At 44.7% G+C, this 23,430-nt stretch overlaps 1 protein-coding gene and 1 long non-coding RNA gene across 12 annotated transcripts in view; one reads left to right on the top strand and one right to left on the bottom strand.

Moving 5' to 3' along the window:
* RIN2 (Ras and Rab interactor 2) overlaps nucleotides 1–23,430 on the top strand; it is a 241,351-nt gene that overhangs the window by 115,554 nt on the left and 102,367 nt on the right. For 5 of the 11 annotated variants that reach the window (XM_032248107.1, XM_032248110.1, XM_032248113.1 and 2 more), the window contains one exon: nucleotides 11,014–11,106. In XM_032248107.1, the coding sequence (XP_032103998.1) occupies nucleotides 11,050–11,106 (57 nt within the window). In that variant the 5' untranslated portion in view covers nucleotides 11,014–11,049. Of the gene's footprint in view, nucleotides 1–7,528; nucleotides 8,249–9,984; nucleotides 10,108–10,671; nucleotides 10,829–11,013; nucleotides 11,107–23,430 lie in introns of those variants that run through there. The other 6 variants (XM_032248111.1, XM_032248115.1, XM_032248106.1 and 3 more) reach the window with 6 other exon arrangements.
* Nucleotides 6,086–8,975, bottom strand: LOC116530131. Its single transcript, XR_004259845.1, has 2 exons — nucleotides 8,885–8,975; nucleotides 6,086–6,539 (listed from the first exon to the last, which is right to left on the bottom strand). It is a non-coding gene; the product is annotated as an uncharacterized LOC116530131 (long non-coding RNA).

Below are 23,430 nucleotides of genomic sequence, written 5' to 3' on the forward strand. Positions count from 1 at the left end.
ACCATATTGGCCAGGATGGTCTTGATCTTCTGACCTCGTGATCCGCCTTCCTCAGCCTCCAAAAGTGCTGGGATTACAGGCGTGAGCGACTGCACCTGGCTCAATTTTGTATTTATGTAGAGACAAGGTTTCACCATGTTGGTCAGGCTGGTCTCGAACTCCTGACCTCGTGATCCACCCACCTCAGTCTCCCAAAGTGCTGGGATTACAGGCGTGAGCCACCGCGCCTGGCCCAAGACTGACTTTTAAACATGCCTGAACTCCTGAGGCACAATTGCTGCCACCAAGACCACATTTTTGGTGATGGCAACCAATATCTCTGAGAGCATTATGTGGATTTTCATGACTCTTTCATAGACACACAAAATACTAAGTTATTTTGGAGAACTGTTTCTTTGTGCACTTCCCTTGCTAATTTCTAGAGTCTGGTTATGTGATGATATTAAATATTAATGCATGTTATTAGAGCATTTACTATGGATAGACGGTGTCGTGGTGTGTTGTTATTTTGATATTAGTGTGCTTCCGCTGACTGTCCACATGGAATCTGTGGGCTTACAAGGAAGACATTCTTCAGAGGAGGCCCATCTGTTCTCCAACTCACTTCCTAAGAGAAAACATGAGAATTTTAAGACTCTAATCCAACAACACATGGATTGCAAGGACATGCACAAACACATAGTGTGGTCGATTTGCCATGGCCTTTCTTCATTGTATGATCTTCAATGCTGATGTGATGGCCTGGACAAACACCTGGAGATTTCTCTAGAATTTCAATTTGTGCAAAAATGAAAGAGCTGAGAAACATGATTGGCTAGGTACTTGTAGAGAACAAAGTAGGTTTGTATGCTATAGTGAGAGGAAAGAGCTTCAGATCACAGAATTCTGTAAGAAAAATCCAACCACAGAGAGAACACATGGACTCCCTAAACCCTTTTATTTTATTTTTTGATATTTTAAAGTGGTGTGGAAAAAAATATATTATTTTTCCAGGCCTGGTGTGGTGGCTTATGCCATCCCAGCACTTTGGAAGGCCAAGGCGGGCAGATCACTTGAGGCCAGGAGTTCGAGACCAGCCTGACCAACATGGCGAAATCCTGTCTCTACTAAAATTACAAAAATTAGCTGGGCATGATGGTGCACATCTGTGATCCCAGCTACTCAGGTGGCTGAGGCAGCAAGAGAATCGCTTGAACCCAGGAAGTAAAGGTTGGAGTGAGCCAAGATCATGTCACTGCTCTCCAGCCTGGGCAACAGAGCGAGGCTCTGTCTCAAAAAACAAAAAAAAAAAAAAGTTTTTTCCAGCATGTTTTGTGGGTCAACAGCACCGTATGTGTGTTGCTGACATTTTGCGTCATCTGGCCATTCTTAAAGCTAAGCATGGTTCTTCATATCATCTTATGCTTTAGAGAAAGTCATTCTTTTTTTTTTTTGAAACAGGGTCTCACTCTGTCACCCAAGCAGGAATGCAGTCGCAGGATCAATGCAGCCTTGACCTTCCAGGCTCAAGCGATTCTCCCACCTCATCCTCCTGAGTAGCTGGGGCCACAGATACATGCCACCATACCCAGCTAATATTTTGTAGAGATGAGGTTTCGCTGTGTTGCCCAGGCTGAGCTCAAGCGATCCTCCTGCCTTGACCTCCCAAAATGCTGGGATTTAGATGTGGGCTGCTGCACCTAGCTGAGAAAATCATTCTTTAAAAACCCTCCTCTTCAGCCTAGATGACTTGTTTGTAAAATCCTATGCGCTTACTCGTCAGCAAACATTTACTAAGCACATACGTGCCAGGCAGCACGTAAGGTATTAAAGAGGCACTGTGAACAAGCAGATGAGCTCTCTAATGTCTGGTTCCATAAGGGAAGATCTTTCTTCTTCTCCTCTTCAATCTCCATAGAAATGGAACCTATTAAGTCTAAGATAACAGACTGAACATATGGCTTCCTTTAACTTTTCCTGATGGCATCATTTAAGTTGGTTAAGATGATAGCCAAAATATTTTGTGTCCTACTAGTGACAAATAATGTGGTTTCATGGATAAAGCACTGGCTTCAATCTGGAGATCTAGTTGCTTACTTTTGCTGTCTTTTATTACTGAAAAGAATCAAATAAAAGACACCTCTTCAGAGACCTTGTGGTTTAGAGTTGGTAAATTAAATATAGTGGTGAATTGGAATTGGTTCTCTCTGCTCACTAGAGCTGATTGTTAAGTTTTCCTGAATTTTTTAAGTCTGTTGATGTCACGTTGGTAGGTTGAAACCGGCCATGATGGGAGTATTTACACCACAAAATAGGCAAATGTTACAACGTGGGGCTTTTACTTCCCAGAAAGCCAGTTGTTGAACATTTCCTTGCACATCACTAAGTAAAGGGGATGGTAATCACCCTAACGGTGGAGGGGAACTTTGGAAAGACATCGACATATTCATGATCAAAATGAAGGAAAAGAAGTAAATCAATACATGAGATTCCAGGCAAGAAGTGTCTAGAGGCTCATTTATTATATAGGGGTGATGTTCCTCTTTTATTCCTTCATAGAGCTGGTTGTCATGCCATTTTGACCCAGAACATTTCATTTTATTTATTTATTTTTAAGTAGAAACACAGCCCCTCACTGGGCTGGAGTGCAGTGGTGCCATCAGAGCTCTCCACAGCCTCAGTCTCCTGGATTCAAGAGACCTTCCCTCCTCAGCGTCCTAGCGGCTGGAATTACAGGCATGCACCAGACCTGGCTGGTAGACCCAGGTCATTTTCACGTAATCATGTGGACTTTGTATATGTTCTTTACTCTGCTAATGACATAGGCTGTTAGTAAACAAAACAAAAGACATTAGAAGAATAAAGAGTATTGCATTTAGAATTTCAGTACTCCATTGCTGGGCCAAAGAATATTGCTAGAGTTTCTGTGGAATTGCTTCTACTTTCCTTACTAAGAATTATGAAATCACTAGTATTGTAGCCATTTCGTAATAAAATGGGTAAAGATGCACTCATCATAATTTGTGATGAATCCAAACATGAGTTGATGAATTATATCTTGTTTGTAATTTTGGAAAGTGAAAAAACCTTGGTCTGAGAAAAGTGACACTATAGAAGAAAACCTGATGATAGCTGTCACTAACTATTCACAGTCACACTTGTTATGGACTAAAAAGTGACAAAAGCATCAATCTTACGAAATTCGGACATTCAAAATGCAACCCAGGAAATTTGGAACTTCATAGAAATAATGAAAACCGCCACGCCACTAGGGCAGGAACCTTAAACAGTAAAGTTTCATGAAGACAAAAATCTTTTTAATCAATCATCTCTTTTACAAAGTTTACAAGAAAAGCATTCATCCCTAAAAGCTATTTTCTATAAAAGTAAAATGAAATGGGCCCGGTGCAATAGCTCACGCCTGTAATCCCAGTTTGGCAATAAAAATACTTACCATTTATTGAAAATGTATGGCTGGGCATGGTGGCTCACACCTGTAATCCCAGCACTTTGGGAGGCCTAGGTGGGTGGATCATGAGGTCAGAAGTTTGAGACCAACCAGGCCAACACAGTGAAACCCTGTCTCTACTAAAAATACAAAAATTAGCTGGGCATGGTGGCGGGTGCCTGCAATCCCAGCTACTCAGGAGGTTGAGTAGAATTACTTGAACTCGGTAGATGGAGTTTGCAGTGAGCCAAGATCGCGCCACTACGCTCCAGCCTGGGTGACAGAGCTAGACTCTATCTCATAAAGTAATAATAATAATTAAAATTAAATGAATATCTATGTGAAAAAACAGACTCTCCACCTTCATATCATACACAAAAATTAATCTGAGATGGATCATAGATATGGATGAAAGCTAAAACGGACAGTGAGCCGAGACCGCACAATTGCACTCCAGCCTGGACAACAAGAGCAAAACTCCGTCTCAAAAAGAAGAAAAAGCTAAAACTATAAAGTTTTAAAAATAAAACATAGAATTCTCAATAGCTTTAAATTCTTATATTAGAAAGAAAGGTGCAAAATTAAAATAGAACCCAAAAAAGTTTTAAGCAATTTAACTGGACCATTTAAGAAAAAGAGCCAGTGAGTTAAGATGGTTTTCTGGAGTTTGCTCTGGAAAGTATGTTCTCCATGAAAATTATCAGTATTGGTGTCATTCTAATTTGAATATCTGTGTTTATTAAACATGAAGTTAAAATATTCTTTGAGGTTACAAAGACCAGATTAAAATAACAACTTAAAAAACATTTTTACAACAGTCTATAACTGTCCCATGATCAGAAAAACAGAATTAATTGCATTTCATTCAAGTCAGAAACTTAAAAAGAGTGAGGGGGGAAACAGCAAAACCTCCACTCACCTTAGCAGGGTGACAGAAGAGATCAAAATGTGGCTTTTGTCCATCCTCCTCATCCCTAAATTGAAGCATCTTCCCTCAGGTGGTCCACAGGTCTCCCTGTGCTGTATTCGTCTAAGAAACCCCATCAAAAGTGACAGCTGCAAGTACTGTTCTGGTTTGGTGAGCTTTCTCTTTATCAGTGTTGGCTTTAGTTGATTCTAAGATTTTTGAATTAAACATCTGGTTGGAGCCGGGCGCGGTGGCTCACGCCTGTAATCTCAACACTTTGGGAGGCTTAAGCAGGCGGATGACTAGGTCAGGAGTTCGAGACCAGCCTGACCAACATGGAGAAACCCCATCTCTACTAAAAATACAAAATTAGCCAGGTGTGGTGGCGCATGCCTGTAATCCCAGCTACTCGGGAGGCTGAGGCAGGAGAATTGCTTGAACCCAGGAGGTGGAGGTTGCGGTGAGCCAAGATCGTGCCATTACACTCCAGCCTGGGTGGGCAGCAATAGCAAAACTCCACCTCAAAAAAAGAAAAAAAAAATCTGATTGGATGATAGTAAGTATCTCAAAGTTCTACCCGCCTCTGAGAACTCACGGTCTCCTTCATTCTTCGGATGCCATCCTGGTCAAAACATATTTGATGAAATGGAATATAAATCTACCCAAACTGCTCAAGACTCTTCATTGCACATTCTCCCCCCACTCCTGCAGCACACACCCTGTGTCCCAATGTTCTCTCATATCTATTCACTCAAGCTGTCTGTTCCTCATAAATTGAGCTGTCATATGGGTTGGTAGGAGCCAAGGAGAAACTTCTCCTTCACTCTCTGAAGGTTGGATGAAAGACCAAATGACAAAAGGCATTTTGTTAAGAGGAGAAACGGCACATACCTTTATTAACACGCCCAGAGGAGCGCCACAGAGTGGTCACGCCCATCCCACCATGGGGCTCAGAAGCTTGTATGCCATCTTGAGGTTACAGAAAGAATGGGGGTTTGGATGGTGGCAAAACAGGTGATGGGAGGGGGAGAAGAGGAGGCCTGACTAGCAAAGATGGTCTCACCAGGCATAGAAACCTCCCACGTAGCAGCTCTCAGAGAGAATCGATGGGAAATGGTTCTTTCAGACCTTTGAAAGTGCCAGCCTCTCAGTTCATCTTTCCTACGTCGGACAAGAGAGGACCTCAGAGGAAGCCTGGCTGCATTAGTGTAGATTTTTCTCTACAGATGCAAATCTCCCCCCATGAAGACAGCTTTTTAGCTACTGCAGATTTTCAGCCCTTCTGACCAAGCACAGCTTTTAAATGGGATTAGTACTGGGCCTGGTGGTTTATGCCTGTAATCCCGGCACTTTGGGAAGCCAAGGCAGGAGGATGGCTTGAGGCAAGGAGTTTGAGACCAGCCTGGGCACAACACACGGAGGGAGACCTGGTCTCTACAAACCAAAAATAAATAGATTCGTTGAACGTGGTGGCACACATTGGTAGTCTCAGCTATTCTGGAGGCTGAGGTGGAGAATCACTTGAGCCCAGGAGGTCGAGGTGCAGTGAGCCATGACTGAGGAGGTACACTCCAGCCTGGGCAACAGAATGAGACCCTGCCTCAAAAACAATAATTAAAACGAATATTAAAACACTGTTGTTAAGTAAGGGAGCTGGGAATGCAGTTCTTTGCATATGACTTCTTTCTTTCCCACAAATTAGCCTCTCTTTTCAATGAAAAGTTTTCATGAACTTAAAACTTAAATTAAAAAAAAAAATGATTGTTGAGTGAGGGGAAACCCATGTTGAACAGTGATCCAAGACACTTTAAAAATTTCTTTTAATTCACACAGTTCAAATTGTCAAGTCTGACCTTGGAATAACATTTTTCTGTCCAACGTGTGAAATATTGGGTAATACAAACATAATTATGGAAATATTCAGAGACGTTCCCTGCACCCAGACACAGAGCCACCTCCACTTCCTTCTACCGCTCTTACAAAAACCAAAAGGCGTTGGAAGGAGAGATGACCCGTCTCCCCGGGAGCTGGTTAAGGAACCAGGCAAAAAAGTGAGATGCATTTCTCAGATTCGGACTTGACCTGACAGGTCCCCTAGGGTGAGTCACTTTTTCCTATTTCAGTCAATTTGGCTGTAAAATAATTGCAATAACGAGGTCTTGTTTACTGAGACTGAAGTCCGAGCTGCCTCGCCTCATTCAGCGGCTAAAAAGAAAAACAGAAGGTGGTGATTAGAAAGCTTCTGTAGCCAACCTCACGCAGCGTGGAGATGAGAATCCAGGGCTTGAGCACGTTAAGTGTCCCTTAAGTCAGACTTGCGAGTAGTGGAATCCAATATAATTGCTTCTGCTGCTTCTCTTGTGGGTTGGCACTTGCGGCCTAAAGTAAATAACATAGGATAAAATAGGAAGCTGGAGTGGGGGCAGGGGGAGAAGAGATTGGACGGATGTTGGTCAAAGGATACAGACTTTCAGTTAGGAAGGAGAAATCAGTTCAAGAGCTGTATTGTGCAATGTGGTGACTAGTTAATACCAATGTATTAAATATTTAAAAATTGCAGCTGGGCACAGTGGCTCATGTCTGTAATCCCAGCCCTTTGGGAGGCCGAGGCAGGTGGATCACTTAAGGTTAGGAGCTCGAGACCAGCCTGGCCAACATGGTAAAACCCCATATTTACCAAAAAATACAAAAATTAGCCAGGCATGCTGGTGCACATCTGTGCTTAGCTACTCGGGAGGCTGAGGCAGGAGAATCACTTGAACCCTGGAGGTGGAAGCTGCAGTGAGCTGAGACAGTGCCACTGCATTGCAGTCTGGGTAACAGGGTAAGACCCTGTCTCAATGAAAAAAAAAAAAGAAAAGAAAAGAAAATTTTCAAAGAGAGGAGATTTTAAGAAGTGCTCTCAGGACAAATAAAAAGCATGTGAGGTAATATATATGTTAATTATTGACAGCCATTCTGTAATATGTGTACCTGTATATTTCAAAACATCATGTTATATACCACAAATACATACAATTTTTGCTGGTCAATTAAGAAATAAAATAAAATCCTTCCTTCGAAATAGGAAGGTTATATTAGACTAAAGAAATTAAGAGGAGATGAACGGAGCGGGGGATGGGAAGGGAGGGGACGGAAGAGAAAAGCTGGGTCAGGGGAAGATGAGGAGGGAAGGGAGAGAAGGGAACAGGCCTGCCCTTAATGCTTCTCAAGCTCTCTATCTTGCCAAGATCTGGCCTGTGGCCCGGCACAGCAAAAGCTGGAAAAATGCCAGTGACTCAACCCAGTTCCATTGATCAGTGAACTAGAAATCGGGCACTGTGTGTTTCAACTCCAGTCGGCCAGCCCACAGCCAGGGGCCAGGTGGCAGCCTCGGCTCCTGGCCTCAGTGGCTGTCGGGAGAATGGGTTGGCCAGCCAGCCTCCATTGGTCTCACACAGCAGGCAGGCAGCGCAGCCTGGAGCCCAGCCAGGGGACGCAGGAGTGCTTTCAGCTTTTAAGGACAGACTTTGCTTTACCTCAGCCGTCGCTCTTGGGGCCACATGGAAAGCCACCATTAGGTTTACTATAAAGTGACAGAGGCTGGTGTCTCTGGGAGAATGAGGAATAGTCACTTCCTGCCTTTGTCCATTAGTGCCGACCAATGCAACCAGCTCCGTTTACATTCTTTCAGTGGTGTTATTGAAAGGGCTTGGCAGCTCCCAAATGTTTGCAGTGTCCTTAGTCCCATGAGGGCTGCCTTCTTCTTCTTTTTTTTCTTTTTTGCTAGCTTTTAGCTAGTGTCTGGAAAGATCTACTGGACGCGCTGGGCTCATTTTTTTCAAAAATCCACTTTACCCTTCAGGGAAGCCAGGAAAAGAACGAGCTTCCAACCGGTACAAGTCTGGAAGAACTTCACTGCCTCTCAAAGTACGGTACCCTTTTCGTTTCTTAGTCCAGCCTGTTACTGGGGTGGTTTTAGGATGCAGCTGCTGGGGTGACATCTGTGGGGAGGTGCGGGGAACCGCAGATGGAAAGAAGTTATCATTTTAAATTGTATTAAATTGCTGTCGGTATTGAATCAAGGTATCTGAGGTTATTGTTTGGGGAAGGAAACTATAGCTACTACAGAAAAATATTAAACCAGAACTTCTTTGGGAACCTTAAGAATTTTTTTTTTAATTTTTTTGAAACAGAGTCTTACTCTGTCACCCAGGCTGGAGTGCAGTGGTGTGATCATGGCTCACTGCAGCCTCGACCTCCTGGGCTCAAGTGATCCACCCTCCTGAGTAACTGGGACTCCAGGAGCACACCACCACGCCCACCTATTTTTTTTTTTTTAATTTTTTTGTAGAGACAAGGTCTTGCTATGTTGCCCAGACTGGCCTCAAACTCCTGGGTTTAAGTGATTCTCCCGCCTTGGCCTCCCAAAGTGCTGGTCATGAGCCACTGCACATACCAAGAACTTAATTTTTCTGGCCAAGAACTTTGTTTTTAAAAATAACAGTAAGCTATGTACTGTCTGCTGGAACTATTGGATGGCCCCCAGCATTTAATCCCATGGGACGTACCTGCTGCGGCACCTGGCGGTGTGTTCCTGTCACCTGCTCCCATCTCTCTCTCTTGGAGCAGCTCATGAAGGAGAGATGCCGCTGGCATCTTTTGAAATGTGATGGATTGTCCTGCCCTGAGCAGAGTCCAGATTGGATGGTGATTTGAGGACTGCTGGAGTTAAAGTGTGCACATGCAGTTTTCAGGCAGCTAATTAAAGTAATTAATTAGTACACTTCTGGAACCCAAACTGCTCCAATGCTATAGGCAAAATTCCCTGCCTGCTCTGGCTCATCAGAAAGAGTTTGTATATGGAAAGCTTCAGAACAGAACAAAGAAACTTAGGTCTGGATGAGGAATGAAGTCTTGGCTCTCGTTTAGCAATTCCTGAACTGCCAGGCGACATCAAATCCGCTGCCGAAAAAAACATCTGAAATAAAAAGAATTCCAGACATTAGGCATGGTTTAAAGCAGGGTACGCTTTTTTATTGTGTGCTTCTGGGTCTAAACGGGCCATGGTTTGCTCCCCAAGGTGACAGTGTGGCTCCCATTCCGCTCCTAGTTCTGAGTACAGCACTGTGATTTCTTTCTGGAGTTGTTCCAACCTGTGGACTTTGCTAATGAGTGATGAACCCCAGAACCTGAACTTCTGGTGTCAGCAGAATCACACACTCCCTTCTCAGGAGGTTTCTGGAACACTGGCCTTCATCCCAGCAGGATCACAAGTGGAAAGAAACACAGGGAAGACACCATCGAACCTTTAAAGTGGCCACACCACGGAGCAATGACACAAAGAGACGATGGTTCTGGAAGGAGGGGAGGGATGCGCTGTATCATTATTTTTTTCTAGATTGGATTCTGTGCACAGGTCATCACACTCACTGTGAGTGCAAGCGGGGGAGCAAATCGTGGGTCCAAAAAAAATCTCTCTGCAAAGATCCTTGCTCACTCACTTGGATGCACTTCTCAGCTATGGATTCATGCTTTTCCACTTGTTGAAACACCCCTAAACGTCGCCCTCAATGTCCTGTTTGTGTCGCTGGCTCTCCGCCACTCAGTAATAATGAAACAGCCTCAGTGAACCTGCAGCAGCAGCTGCCTTAGCTTTGGTGCCTCCCCACCCCTGCAGCTGAACCACTTTGAATATTCCTTGGTGGTGCAAGAGACAGTCTCACTCTTTCCTTCACTGGCCTTCCTCTGTGTCGGTCACGGTTGGCATGAGCTACATCCTGTGCATGTTATGGTGAGAAGGGGTGAATGAGGAAAGACAGGGTGGTTTTATACTTGCCCCTGGGACAGTCACTGGGTAAGGAAGGGTTTGGGGTGCACCCTCAGGCTCCCCTCAATGCATGAAGGCCTGGGACGGGTCAGCTGGCAGAGGTGTGTCTGTGTTTAACTTAGAACTGAATGTTGAAGACTTTGTGTCCCAAAGGGAAGAATTATGGGGATCTGATGCCCTAAGCAGGGGAAATTCCAAGCTCAAAAAGCCAGTTAGAATTCAGAACTGTGTTGTTATTCTGCCTCTCAGTTTTTCTCTATGTTCAACTCCTCTTTTTTAGATGATCATGAAGCTGTTTACATGTTGTCCTCTTCTGTGAACTCATCCCTGTAAACAGTGACAGGATTTTATCCAAATATTTCTGATTTCTAAAGAAAAAAAATGGAGCAATTTCTTCCCAGTGCCCTTCTGTTGACCTTGCGTGGGGGAGAGGCCAGCAGAGCTAAGGATGACCTCAGCCCCTTCCAGCATGATTTCCTGGGACATACAGAACCTCCTCCTTCGGATGTCTTTCTGTGATTAGCCACATTCAATCTATAAGCTTTCAGAGCAGATGATGGGGACATCTAATATTGGTTCCATGCACATTTCAGAGTGAGGTCAAACACATAAAATAATCATTATGCGTCCTGAAGTCCCAAGGACCTTCTCCGTCCGAGGCAGAGTTGGGAGGTGGGTTGGCGAGGTGGGGCAGTCTAGGAACTGCGCTGGTGGGGGCTGAAGGGAGATGTAAGGGCTTGGTGGGAAATAAATGGCACTGTGTTGTTGACGGAAAAAGATCTTGGCAGGACTGTTGTTGTGAGTGTTCTGTGGCTTAGAAAGGAATTTCCTACAGGCTGGACTAACCATTAAAAATGTCTCTACCTTCAGGAGTCCCCGGCGTGCAGTGGAGCCTCGCTGGGGGAAATGTCAGCTTGGACCATGGGCGCCCGCAGTCTGGACAAGCGAGGAAGTTTCTTTAAGGTAAAAGGAAGCCTTGATTAGGATCTCAAATCGTTGGCTTACTCCCTTAGCCTGGGAGCTGCAGCGCTCCTTGGAGCTGCTGAGGGAAGTCTGCTCTCTGAGCCAGCGCCGGCTAAGGGAGCTTGCCCGAGCCCAGCTGCTGACTGTCACCGGGGCGTACAACAGGTTGCGGGGTCTGTGATTTAGTGCTTTCACGCAGGTACAGGACTTGGGCGTGAGAGGGGCTGCGCTGTGCAAGACGGCGGAGGCTGTCTTTATTTGAGAGCTGCTCAGCTTGCCGTTTTTCAGCTGCAGGGTTTTATGGTGGACATTGGACTTTGCTTTCCAGTGAATAAATACTGTCGTCATGTGTTCTCTCCTAAAACAAAAACAAAACCAGATTCCTCAGCCTCACCTTACAATGATGAAATACTATTTTCTGGTATATTTTATCAAACATCCCCAAAGGCTTCTTATGATAACAAGGAAGCTTGATAACAACTGTCTAACTCTTCTGTGTTCATATTGATGTTGATGAGACTAAATTACTTTGCTAGCTTAATGAGATAAGATTTTAAATGGGTGTTTTATGTACTCTGTGTGTGTGTATTTAATGAAGACGTGGTGGTCGTTTCTAGTTGACACTTGGGAATCAGTTCCCCTCTTGTGGCTTTTCACTTTGTTTCCTTTCATCCACCCTCGAATTAAGGCATCCTCAGTATAGAAAATTTTGAAAATACAGAATTATGTTTAAAAAGGAAGAAAAGTGGAAGTAAAATATGCACTTGAAATCTGTCATAGGCAGGTGTTCCAACATCAGGTCTCATCCCCAGAGGAGGAACACGAGGAGGTTTTATTACTGAGCAGTGACTATGTTTTTATTTATTTATTTATTTATTTATTTATTTATTTTAAGATGGGATTTCACCATGATGGCCAGGCTGATCATGAACACCTGACCTCAGGTGATCCACCCACCTTGGCCTCCCAAAGTGCTAGGATTACAGGCGTGAGCCACCGCGCCCAGCCCGAGCAGTGACAATGTTTAACAATTAACCAACCTTCATAGGTTGTATGTATTAACACTTACTTACATGTGTCCTGTTACCAAGAGAACAAAACTTATTTATTGTGTCAACTGTTGACTTTACAAAGAAATCCATCAGAAGAACCTGTTGATAAAGCAAGGTTCATGAGATTTACTGAAATAAGGAAGAACATCACTAGGACACAGTCCTATTCATGTCTAAGCAAGGGGAGATTAAGAGGCAGATTTATAAGATTCAGGGATCTAGGCCCAAGTCCTTCAAGCTGCATTTTTCGAGAAACTGATTTGATTTCAGTGATGTCTGTGCCACCATAGCTTGGGATTGGTGGATACAGCACGACGAGGATATTGAAGTGGGCCTTGATAAATAAACCCTTGTTTGATAAGTGAGCTGTTTTCCCAGGTGAGCAAATTGTTTGCCAGGACAAATTATTGTGTAGACATTTCCTGCAGCAAACAGTGAAGTCATTTATTGGTTTACAGCCTTAATTTTCTGGGCAAGAAGATCCTGGAAGAAAGAGTTAAGTTATGTTGACACAGATGGTCTCAATGATCAATCCTAATAGTTAAAGCTTTGTGGACATAAGTAGTCTCGCTTCGCAAATGATTTATTCAGTTTTGATCAAACCTGTATAACCTTCACCCACAGGAGGCAGATGAGAGCAAGGAGCTCCTCAAGTCCCCTGTAGATCAAGAGCTGAGCCCACCAGGTGGCCCAGCTGTCATCCGGCAGGTTCCTGGGTTGCATCTGATGCCAAGATATTTATTTCCCCCTGGCAGAAAGGATGATTCAAAACCTCTCCTTAACCCAAAGCACTGTCTAGATCAACCTAAATATTGGCTAGTCCATAATTACCACCTTATGACGATCAGGAAACACAGTGGCCTTGTATCTTACATAGTAGTTAGATTTTAAAGTCAAGGCAAAAGAAGAAAATGGAGGCCAGGCAGGGTGGTTCACACCTGTAATCCCAGCACTTTGGGAGGCCAAGGCAGGAGGATCACTTGAGGTCAAGAGTTTGAAACCAGCCTGGCCAACATGACAAAACCCTGTCTCTACTAAAACTTCAAAACTTAGCCGAGCGTGGCCCCCTCAAGTAATCCCAGCTACTTGAGAGGCTCAGGCAGGAGAATTGTTTGAACCTAGGAAGCAAAGGTTGTAGTGAGCCAAGATCACGTCACTGCACTCCAACCTGGGCGACAGAACAAGACTCCATCTCGGGGGTGGGGGGGGGTTAAAAAAGAAGAAAATGGAGTACAGTCAAAGCTGCCTTTGAACATTTCTTAGGAAACTGTGCTTTGGGGCCCAGTGCACTACCTATCATCATGTCCATTGTACCCAGTTTTTCCTGCAGTTCTAAGAAAATCATGTTTGTTTTTATTTGAGTTTTCAGCGGGCCAGCAGGGAAAGTCATTGACTTGTATTTCTGGGCTATGCTATAGGAAAGAACCAATCAGGTGAGAGGTGGGAGGCCTGCCTGACCCCACAGAGGGTGAGACCTACCATGTAACCTTTCCTGGGTCAAATGCCCATGAAAATATTGGCAAAGATGCCTGCACTATTTCACTTATTTGTAACTTTGTGTTTGGGGCAGAGCTTAAATTGTTTAATTTATTTAAGTCAAATGCTCCATGTAAATGATATAGTTACTTTATACTTCTTTCTTTGAGCTCCTGGGCTCAAGCAATCCTCCCACCGTGGCCTCCCAAAGTGCTGGGATTACAGGCGTGAGCCACCACACCCAGTCTCCTTCCTCTTCCTTCTAGACATAGTTATTCTTCGCTGTGGCTGTTCCATAATTAGTCACCCGCATTCGTCATGTAGTTATCTATGAGGAGACGTGAACTGCCCTTTGGACATCCTGTACTGACTCTTTGCAGGTTTATTTGTAAGAAGCTGGAGGAGAGTTCAGTGCTGAAATGGGTGGTCACCCAGTGGGCACCTTCTGGGACCCACTAGCCCTGCTCTGACTCACCATGCTTTATTTCCGTTCTCACCTTTAAGCACCCATGAGCAGCCAAGCTCTGCAGTTGGCCAGAGACAGAAAAAGCAGAAGCCACTCCTAACCTCATGGAGCTTTTAGTCTGGTAGCAAAGAAAGATATTAATCAGGCTGACGCAGTGGCTCACACCTGTAATCCCAGCAATTTGGGAGGTCGAGGCGGGCTGATCACAAGGTCAGGAGTTCGAGACCAGCCTGGCCAATATGGTGAAACCTCATCTCTACTCAAAATACAAAATAATAATAATAATATAATTAGCAGGGTGTGGTGGTGAGCTCCTGTAGTCCCAGCTATTTGGGAGGTTGAGGCAGGAGAATCGCTTGAACCCAGGAGATGGAGGTTGCAGTGAGCTGAGATGGCACCACTGCCCTCAAAAAAAAAAAAAAGAAAGAAAGAAAGAAAAAGAAAGATGTTAATCAAATAATCACAGCACCAGACACATAATTATAAATCATTTTCTAAAAATGCTTCATGGGAGAAGTTAAAAGAGCTCTGAGAATGTATACTCTAATCTGGGGTTCCAGAGAAACCTTTCCCGAGGAAGTAGCCTTCGACTTGAGAGCTGAGGTTGACATTAGACCATTTAGGAAGGTGGCTGGGGCTAAGTTTTGGAGTGACTCTTGATGTGACTACAATCAACGCACGTCTCAGCAGACACCAGTGATGCCGTACAACTGGAGAGGATTCTTTCATAAAGCATGAGGTTTCTTGGTCACGTTCTTGGCTCACAGCTGAATTCCACATGAGCATTATCCCTCTCTAGGCTATTAGTGCTCATGTGACTTTGTGTAAAGCACAGATAATTGGAAGGCAATCACTGGACCTCTTTTTCATCATTATCTTTCCCATCCACTTTGTGTTTCTAAACCAGAGTTGCTAACCACTAGTAGCAAGCCTTGATTTGTGGTTTCCCATCTGTCCTGGCTCACGGACATGACTCACATAGGCCAGAGGACATGAGGTGTGTGGATAACACACAGATTGTCTGAGCATTTTGGGGTCACGGAGATGCCCCGTGGTTACTGTTCATGTGGAATCACATCCCGGAAGCTCCAGCCACATCCATCCTATGCAGATAAACCCACTTTCCAGTTGCTCACAGCACCATTGTTAATTTTCCACAACCATCTGGGAAAAGTAGTATCTTCCTTCTCCACAAAACATGTGGCAGGGCCAGGTGCTGTGCCTCACACCTGTAAATCCTAGCACATTGGGAGGCCGAGGCTGGCGGATCACTTAAGATCAGGAGTTTGAGACCAGCCTGGCCAACATGGTAAAATCCTGTCTCCACTAAAAATACAAAAATTAGCCAGGCTTGGTGATGGGTGCCTGTAATCCCAGCAACTCAGGAGGCTGAGACAGGAGAATCACTTGAACCTGGGAGGTGGAGGTTGCAGTGAGCTGAGATGGTGCCACTGTACTCCAGCCTGGGCAACAGAGCAATACTCCGTCTCAAACAACAACAACAAAAACATGGTGGGGGGCAAGGGGTAACACCCTAGACATGGTAGCCAAAGTTATCTGCTTCTAAGTAATAAATGCGAACACCTATTGCTCTCAGATTTCAAAAGTATATTGAACAAAAGAGTTTGCTTAAGAAAGATGTCATCTAGGCTAGGAAAGCTCTTGATAGTCTTGAATTAAGGGCAGAGATGCTCAAAGTTATCTTTGACCCCCCCCCTTTCCCTGAATGCCGTAGCTTCCCCCAAGCCGCACCCACACCTCCCACCATCCAGGCTCCCAATGCTGGCAAATCCTCCTCTTTAAAATTGAGTTTTTAAAATTTTTTAAACAACTTCTCTTTTTAAAAAAAATAGAAATGGGCTCTCTACGTTGGCCAGGCTGGTCTCCAATTCTTAGCTTCAAGCAATTCTCCTGCCTCAGCCTCCGAAATCCCTGGGATCACCCCTGGCCCAAATATTTCTCATGTCTCCAAAGTCCTTTCCCTTCTTTCCTGTCCTATATCTGCCTTCCTCCCTAGGTCCTCGTTCTTTCATTTGGTTCTCATTCTTCCATTATGGGTGTCATAAATGATGCCTATTATTCACCCACACCAATGCTTTACGTGTTTCTACTGATCCATGTCACCTGCCTGAAGACCCTGGCTCCTTGCTGGACACAGGACCAAGTCTGTGCCCTTCACCTTGATGTTCAAAGATGTTCGGGCTGTGCTTCCACTTTCCCCCAGCTCTTCCTCCTCCGGTCCTGCCTCTGCAACATCGTGAGCCTCTCCTGGGTCCCAGCCCACCAATCCAGGCTTCGGCCTTGCTGACTGCCCCTCCTTTTTCCCTCCCCACTATCAGCCTCCCAACCACCCTTCTGGGCTGTACACCCACTTTATCCACTGACAACAGAGCTCACATGGGCTGAGCGGGTATCTTCCTTTAGTTTTGTCTAAAGATCAAATTGTGGGAGAAATGTTACGTCTGAAGGCCTAGCTGTGGTCTCAAGGCAGTAACAGGAAATAAACTTCAATTCATAACTCAGAGCTCTGCCATAAGGGATTTATTCTTTCCTTTTGTCATCACGGCCCTGATCCTGAGAGGGGTCCTACAGCAAAGAACAGTGCCAGAAGAGAACCAGTGTGAATTGTCTGACCGACAGTTCTAATTTCTTATCAGCATGCCACTGGGCTTCCTGAGCAGACCTGCCCTCCCCAACCTCAAGTATGTAGAGCCTCCCCTTTCTAAGTGGCCACCTTCTAACCTTCCTTGGCCTCTGGGACAGGGTAAAAGTTGCTCTTATTAGACCAAGAAGAAACTGTGCTTCAGCGTACAGGGATACTACCCTCCTGGGCCTCAAAGCTACTCATGCTGCAGAAGGATCCCTGAACCTGGGTTCACAAACCAATTGGTGTCATTCAAGGGCCCGGCCCAGCAGCAGAGGCCCAGCTTGAGAGGCCTTCTTTGGTCATGTCTCACAGGTTGGATAAGAAGGTGCATCATGGTGGTGTTTCTGAAACAGAAGACCTGTCATTACATTTCAGAGAATCACAGAAGAGCTCTCTGGCACCACAAAGGCTAGACCTGAGACTAGCTCTGAAGAAGCCACGTTACTGAAATCTGGCTGTACCAAATCGACGAACCAGGTGTGATGATTCACTTTACTGCAGCTGAGTTCCCTTAACTATTGGTGTCTCCTTGGCGTTTGAAAACGTATTCAGGCTGGGCGCGGTGGCTCAAGCCTGTAATCCCAGCACTTTGGGAGGCCGAGGCGGGTGGATCACGAGGTCAAGAGATCGAGACCATCCTGGTCAACATGGTGAAACCCCGTCTCTACTAAAAATACAAAAAATTAGCTGGGCATGGTGGTGCATGCCTGTAATCCCAGCGACTCAGGAGGCTGGGGCAGGAGAATTGCCTGAACCCAGGAGGTGGAGGTTGCGGTGAGCCGAGATCGCGCCATTGCACTCCAGCCTGGGCAACAAGAGTGAAACTCCGTCTCAAAAAAAAAAAAAAAAAAAAAAAGAAAACGTATTCAATTTTCAAAAATTCTGTCTGCCAAGCAAAATTTTTCATTCACCCAGAACTGGTACAGCTGCATATCTCAGGCCTCAGAAATTTCCAGCAGTGGTGTTTTCAGATTTTTTATTTTCAGATAAGTGGAAATTCATTCATCTGCGTGCACAATGACAATACCGTGGACAGAGATGGCAGGGGCGTGAAAAATAATGGATAGACTGAAAAACCACGTTTTAGTAATTTCTTTTTTTAAGTGAGGCAAAGTCTTATTCTATGACCAGGCTGGGATGCAATGGCACGATCTTAGCTCACTGCAACCTCCACCTCCCAGGTTCAAGCAATTCTCCCGCCTCAGCCTCCTGAATAGCTGGGATTGCAGGCATGTGCCACAATACCTGGCTAACTTTTTGTATTTTCAGTAGAGATGAGGCTTCACCATGTTGGCCAGGCGGGTCTCAAACTCCTGCTAGTCAGTAATTTCATTAAGCAAATCCTTACATGGGTCTCTGGATGTTTAAAAGCCATAGAGATGAATGCTGTGCCTTGGTCTCCTAGCAGATCCCCTGGACTGTGAGCAGACAGGATGTCACCTGCCTGCTGTCCAGTGAGTCCACATTCCCACAGTGTATCAGCCCACAGGTCTCTCAGCACCTTGCAATGGAAACAGCAGAGCGAGCAGAGATTTAGTGACAGTGATTGGCACAGCGACAATTTACTGATAATAGTATTACAAAGCATGCCTAACACCAGTATCTGGACATGTCTTTTGTTTTCCATAAATAAATTCTTCATAGTCACTGACACCTGGAGAGACAGCTGTCGTATAGAAAACAACATAAGCCACAGATGTAATTTTAAATTTTCTAGTAGCCACATTTAAAACTTGAAAAGGAAAACAAGTGTAATTAATTTTAATAATGTATTTTATTTGACCTAGTATATCTAAAATATCATCATGTCAACACATGATAGATATAAAAAAGTATTAATCAGATATTCTACATTCTTTTTGTACCACTTTCTTATTGACAAAAATGGTGTATATTGATTGTGTACCACATGTTATTTGAAAACATGTATTATTCCACGTCTTTGAAACCCTGTGTGTATTTTACACTCAGCATATCTCGATTCAGACCAGCTACATTTTGTGGTTGCTGTCATCATCGTTTTTGAGACAGGGTCTCTCTCTGTCACCCAGACTGGAGTGCAGTGGCACAATCTCTGCTCACTGCAACCTCCATCTCCTGGGTTCAAGTGATTCTCCAGCCTTAGCCTCCTGAGTAGCTGAAATTGCAGATGAGCCGCCACCACGCCCAGCTAACTTTATTTGTATTTTTAGTAGAGACAGGGTTTTACCATGTTGGCTGCTCTTTAACTCCTGACCTTGAGTGATCTTCCTGCCTCAGCCTCCCAAAGTGCTGGAATTACAGGTGTGAGTCACCGCACCCTGCCAGACAAGCTACATTTTTTAAGTGCTCAGTATCCACATGTGGCCAGCAGCTGCCAGACTGGACAGCAGAGGTTTAGCTGGTCTAAATCCCTTCCTTTTACAGATGGGGAAACTGAGGCCCAGTTTAGGATACAGCAGAGATGGAAGTCGGACCTGACCTGACGTTGCCCTGTGGCTTCCTGACCCCACGTGACCTCCCGCTCTGGTTCTTCTGTGACTGCCTTCTTTCTTTTCCAGCTCCCTCTCCCAGAAAACTTCTTCTAGAGAGGTCATAGGGATGGTGGCCTCTCTCTGCAGGAGCTGTTAGCCCTTCTTTTTTCTTCAGTTGGAATCTCACTCTGTTGCCCAGGATGGAGGGCAGTGGTGTGAACATAGCTCACTGCAGCCTGGAACTCATGGGCTCAAGCTATCTTCCTCCATCAGCCTCCCAAGTAGCTAGGACAACAGGTGTGTGCCACCATGCCTGACAACTTTTCCTTTAGTTGTTGTAGAGACAGGGTCTCCCTTTGTTGCCCAGTCTGGTCTTGAACTCTTGGACTCAAGTGACCTTCCTGCTTCAGCTTCCCAAAGCGCTGGGATTACAGGCATGAGCTGGGGCTCCCAGCCTGTTGGTTATTTTTGGATGCATACACATCCCACCATTCGCTCCAAACATTTCCAGGACTCAGGTCGGCGCCCCTGACTTTCTAGGAATGCTATGAGCTTATTGAAGAGAAATTCCTCTTCGTGTTTTCAAAAAGTAATGGATTTTATGGTTTTATAAATGGTTTTTCCAGTACATTGTGGCCATTCATTTCTGATGCTGGCAGCATGTGTTAGCATCAGAACAGTTATTCCATGGGCAAAGTCCTGGTAGAACTTTGGTTTTTCTTTTTTTTTTTTTTTTTTTGAGACGGAGTTTCACTCTTGTTACCCAGGCTGGAGTGCAATGGCGCGGTCTCGGCCCACCACAACCTCTGCCTCCTGGGTTCAGGCAATTCTCCTGCCTCAGCCTCCTGAGTAGCTGGGATTACAGGCACACACCACCATGCCCAGCTAATTTTTTGTATTTTAGTAGAGATGGGGTTCCACCATGTTGACCAGGATGGTCTCGATCTCTTGACCTCATGATCCACCTGCCTCGGCCTCCCAAGTGCTGGGATTACAGGCATGAGCCACCGCACCCGGCACTGAACTTTGGTTTTTAAAATCAGGAGTGAAATAGATTGCCCAGGTTCTCCTCAATGACATGTTCCTCCGGACTTCCTTGTAGCTCTAAGTTTCATAATTAGAAGCATACCAAGAAGGAAAATGTAGTTTTGAAGGACTATTGTGTCAATGTAAAATTTTCAAGAAGTTAAAATATGACTCTTGTACAATATAGAATGAACATTTGCCAAAGCTTTATCTCACCCATCATAAGGAAACCAGTAAGTAGTAAAGCTAGTTTAAAAAATGCTTTGACAAATGATGTATTTCTAGTCAACGTAGTATAAGTTTGCTGAGTTAAAATCAAAACTGGTAACATCCTACAGGGCAATGAAACTGTAACCTTTGGTGTTCGCCCTTTTATAAGACAGAAATCTGTAGGCTGGTATATAACTTCACCGTGTCTGATCTCTTCTTCATTTATAGCACATAAGTCAAACACAGATACACTCCTCTAGTCAATCAACTTATCTATAGGTAAACCTATTAAATCATGTCCCAGCATGGTAATGAAAGGACAAACTCAAATAAACAAAAAGGCCCTCTCATCTAGAAGTTTTAAAACCCTCTAATAAGCAACTCTGGAGTAAAGGCAGAAATACAGGAAAAAAAGATAATCAAAGATAATCAGAATCAAAGATTCTGATAATCTACCTATCAGAATCAATGGTATATATTTAAAGCAGCAATCAGATGAAAATTCATAACACTACACACTTTTTATCAGAAAAAACATGCCACACCTTTCTAATCTATTTCCAAGTCTTAGTGTTTCTTACTGCTGAAATGCTTTATTCCTGGCCACTTCTATTATGCCTCTCCTTTTCTTGTTCCCAGATATCCCCAATCAAGGAATTTGCCTTAAAAAATCAAATGTCTTCAATGAGGTTGAACAACTATGAGAAAGCTAGTTCTATGTTTATTGACTTAAATACTGGTACAGGATTCCTGGGCTCTTTTTCATGGTGTAAAGTCCTCACCGTGATGTTCTGGGTGTCACTCTAAACCCTAAACTTAGATGTGTACATATAGCTGTCACCGGTATGTCCACTGGTCCAAGGTGAATTGGATGGAGGATAATTTCCCAGCACAACATTCTTTCAGATGTCTTTATGGTGGTGTGTAGAAACCCATTTCTACAGCATCATTTGAGGCTGTGCTATCTATTGCCGTGTAATTAAGTACCCCAAATCTTAGTGACTTCAAACAGCAAATATTCATACTTCACAGTTTTTGAGGGTCAGAGATCTGGATGCAGTTCAGCTGAGAGCCTCAAGCCCAAGGTCACTATGAGATTTGGAAGGAGTTGTTGGCTAGGGTCATAGTCTCATCTGAAGGCTTGACTGGTGAGGAATCCACTTACAAACTAACTTGGCAGGCCTTGGTCCACTGTCACATGGCTCTCTCCGCAGGGCTGGCCCCAGGACATGGCAGATGGCTTTCCCCCAGGGCAAATGAAACAGAAGAGAGCAAGAGACATGGAAGCCACAGTCTTTTTATAACCTACTCTTGAAGTGGTATCCCATCACTTCTGCCATATTGTGTTCATTAGAAGCCAGTCAATAAGTCTAGCCTCAGGAGCAATTACTCAAAGGTGTGAATATCCAGCTGTGGCTTACACTGGGAACATCTCAGAGAGGGCAACGTAGTAAAACAGCTCAGTCACAAACTCAACAACCTTCAGGGCCAAACAGAAATGGAATGAATGAGTGGGCCTGGTGTCAGACAGGTGGGATTGGTGGGGACTGCAACAAAACTGGAAAGTACAAGTCCCTTCTAGAAGGGGAAGCTGCTTACTCAGTTCCAACCAGTTCTTGCCACGCAAGAATGAATGTGAGTTTTATGGTTTTTTTCAAGTGAAGCCAGAAATCTAGATTTTCATGTAAAATAATCTCAATTTAAAAACTATTCTGCCTGAGCATCATGGCTCATGCCTGTAATCCCAGCACTTTGGGAGGCTGAGCCTGGCAGATAACTTGAGGTCAGGAGTTCAAGAGCAGCCTGGCCAACATGGTGAAACCCTGACTCTACAAAAATACATTAGTCAGGCATAGTGGTGCATGCCTGTATTCCCAGTTGCTTGGGAGGCTGGGGCAGGAAAATCACTTGAACCTGGGAGGCAGAGGTTGCAGTGAGCCAAGATTGTGCACTGCACTCCAGCCTGGGAGACAGAGAGGGACTCCATCTCAAAAATAAAAAATAAAATTAAAATTAAAAAATAAAAACCACTCTAAAGTCAGGTGCAGTGGCTCATACCTGTAATCCTAGCACTTTGGGAGGTTGAGGTGGGAGGATCACTTGAGCCCAGGAATTAGAGACCACTGGGCAACAGAGGAAGATCCCCATGTCTAATAAATCAGAAAAAACGAAAAAGAAGAAACAAAAACAACAGCAACAAAAATTAGCCAGGTGTGGTGGCGTGTGCCTGTAACCTCCGCTGCTGGGGATGGTGAGGTGGCAGGTTGAGGCTGTGGTAAGCTGTGATCACACTGTTGTACTCCAGCCTGGTTGACAGAGAGACATCCTGTCTCAAAGATTAATTAATTAATTTATTAACATAAATACCACCCCGAGGACCAAAAAAAAATGCTTCTGACGGCCGACTCTGGTTCACGGGCAGTCAGTTTGAACTCCTAATTAGATAATGGTTTGAAAGGAGGGATCGACTGGGTGGAAAGTCACTAATACTGCCTACCTCCTAGGAGGCTCTGAGGGTACACAAGCTCTCCCCGCTGCCTCCCCTGACTAGGCTTCTGTTTTCCTTGGAGGCTTCATGTTCAGCATTAAGAAGCTGTGGGGGCCACAAAGCCAGAACCCCGGAGTTCCAGCCATGTCTGGGAGGCAGGATTATGCATGAATGGCCTGAGGGAAAGGGAGGGAAAGAGACAGCAGGTTTCTCCCAGTCAAGTTGGGGCCAGCCCAAGGTTACCAGAGGCTCCAGGGCACATAACTGACCTTAAGCTGTGGGGACCCTGCCTGCTATTTTTAGAACTAGTTCTCTCATCTTTAGCTCGTGAGGAAGCCAGAGCCCACTGTCCCAGATGGAAAGACGTCAAGGGAGGAGCTGGTGTGAGATACAGACTCTTCTTCATCCCCTCTTACCTTCTAAAAAGGAGGCGGGCCAACCAAACACGTCTCTTCCGCCTGCTTGTAACTCCAACTGAAGATTTGTGTTGGTTTGATTTTTTAGCA

This window comes from Sapajus apella, unplaced genomic scaffold, assembly GCF_009761245.1.
Source record: "Sapajus apella isolate SASKATOON/1434 unplaced genomic scaffold, GSC_monkey_1.0 scaffold65, whole genome shotgun sequence".
Taxonomy (NCBI): Eukaryota; Metazoa; Chordata; class Mammalia; order Primates; family Cebidae; genus Sapajus; species Sapajus apella.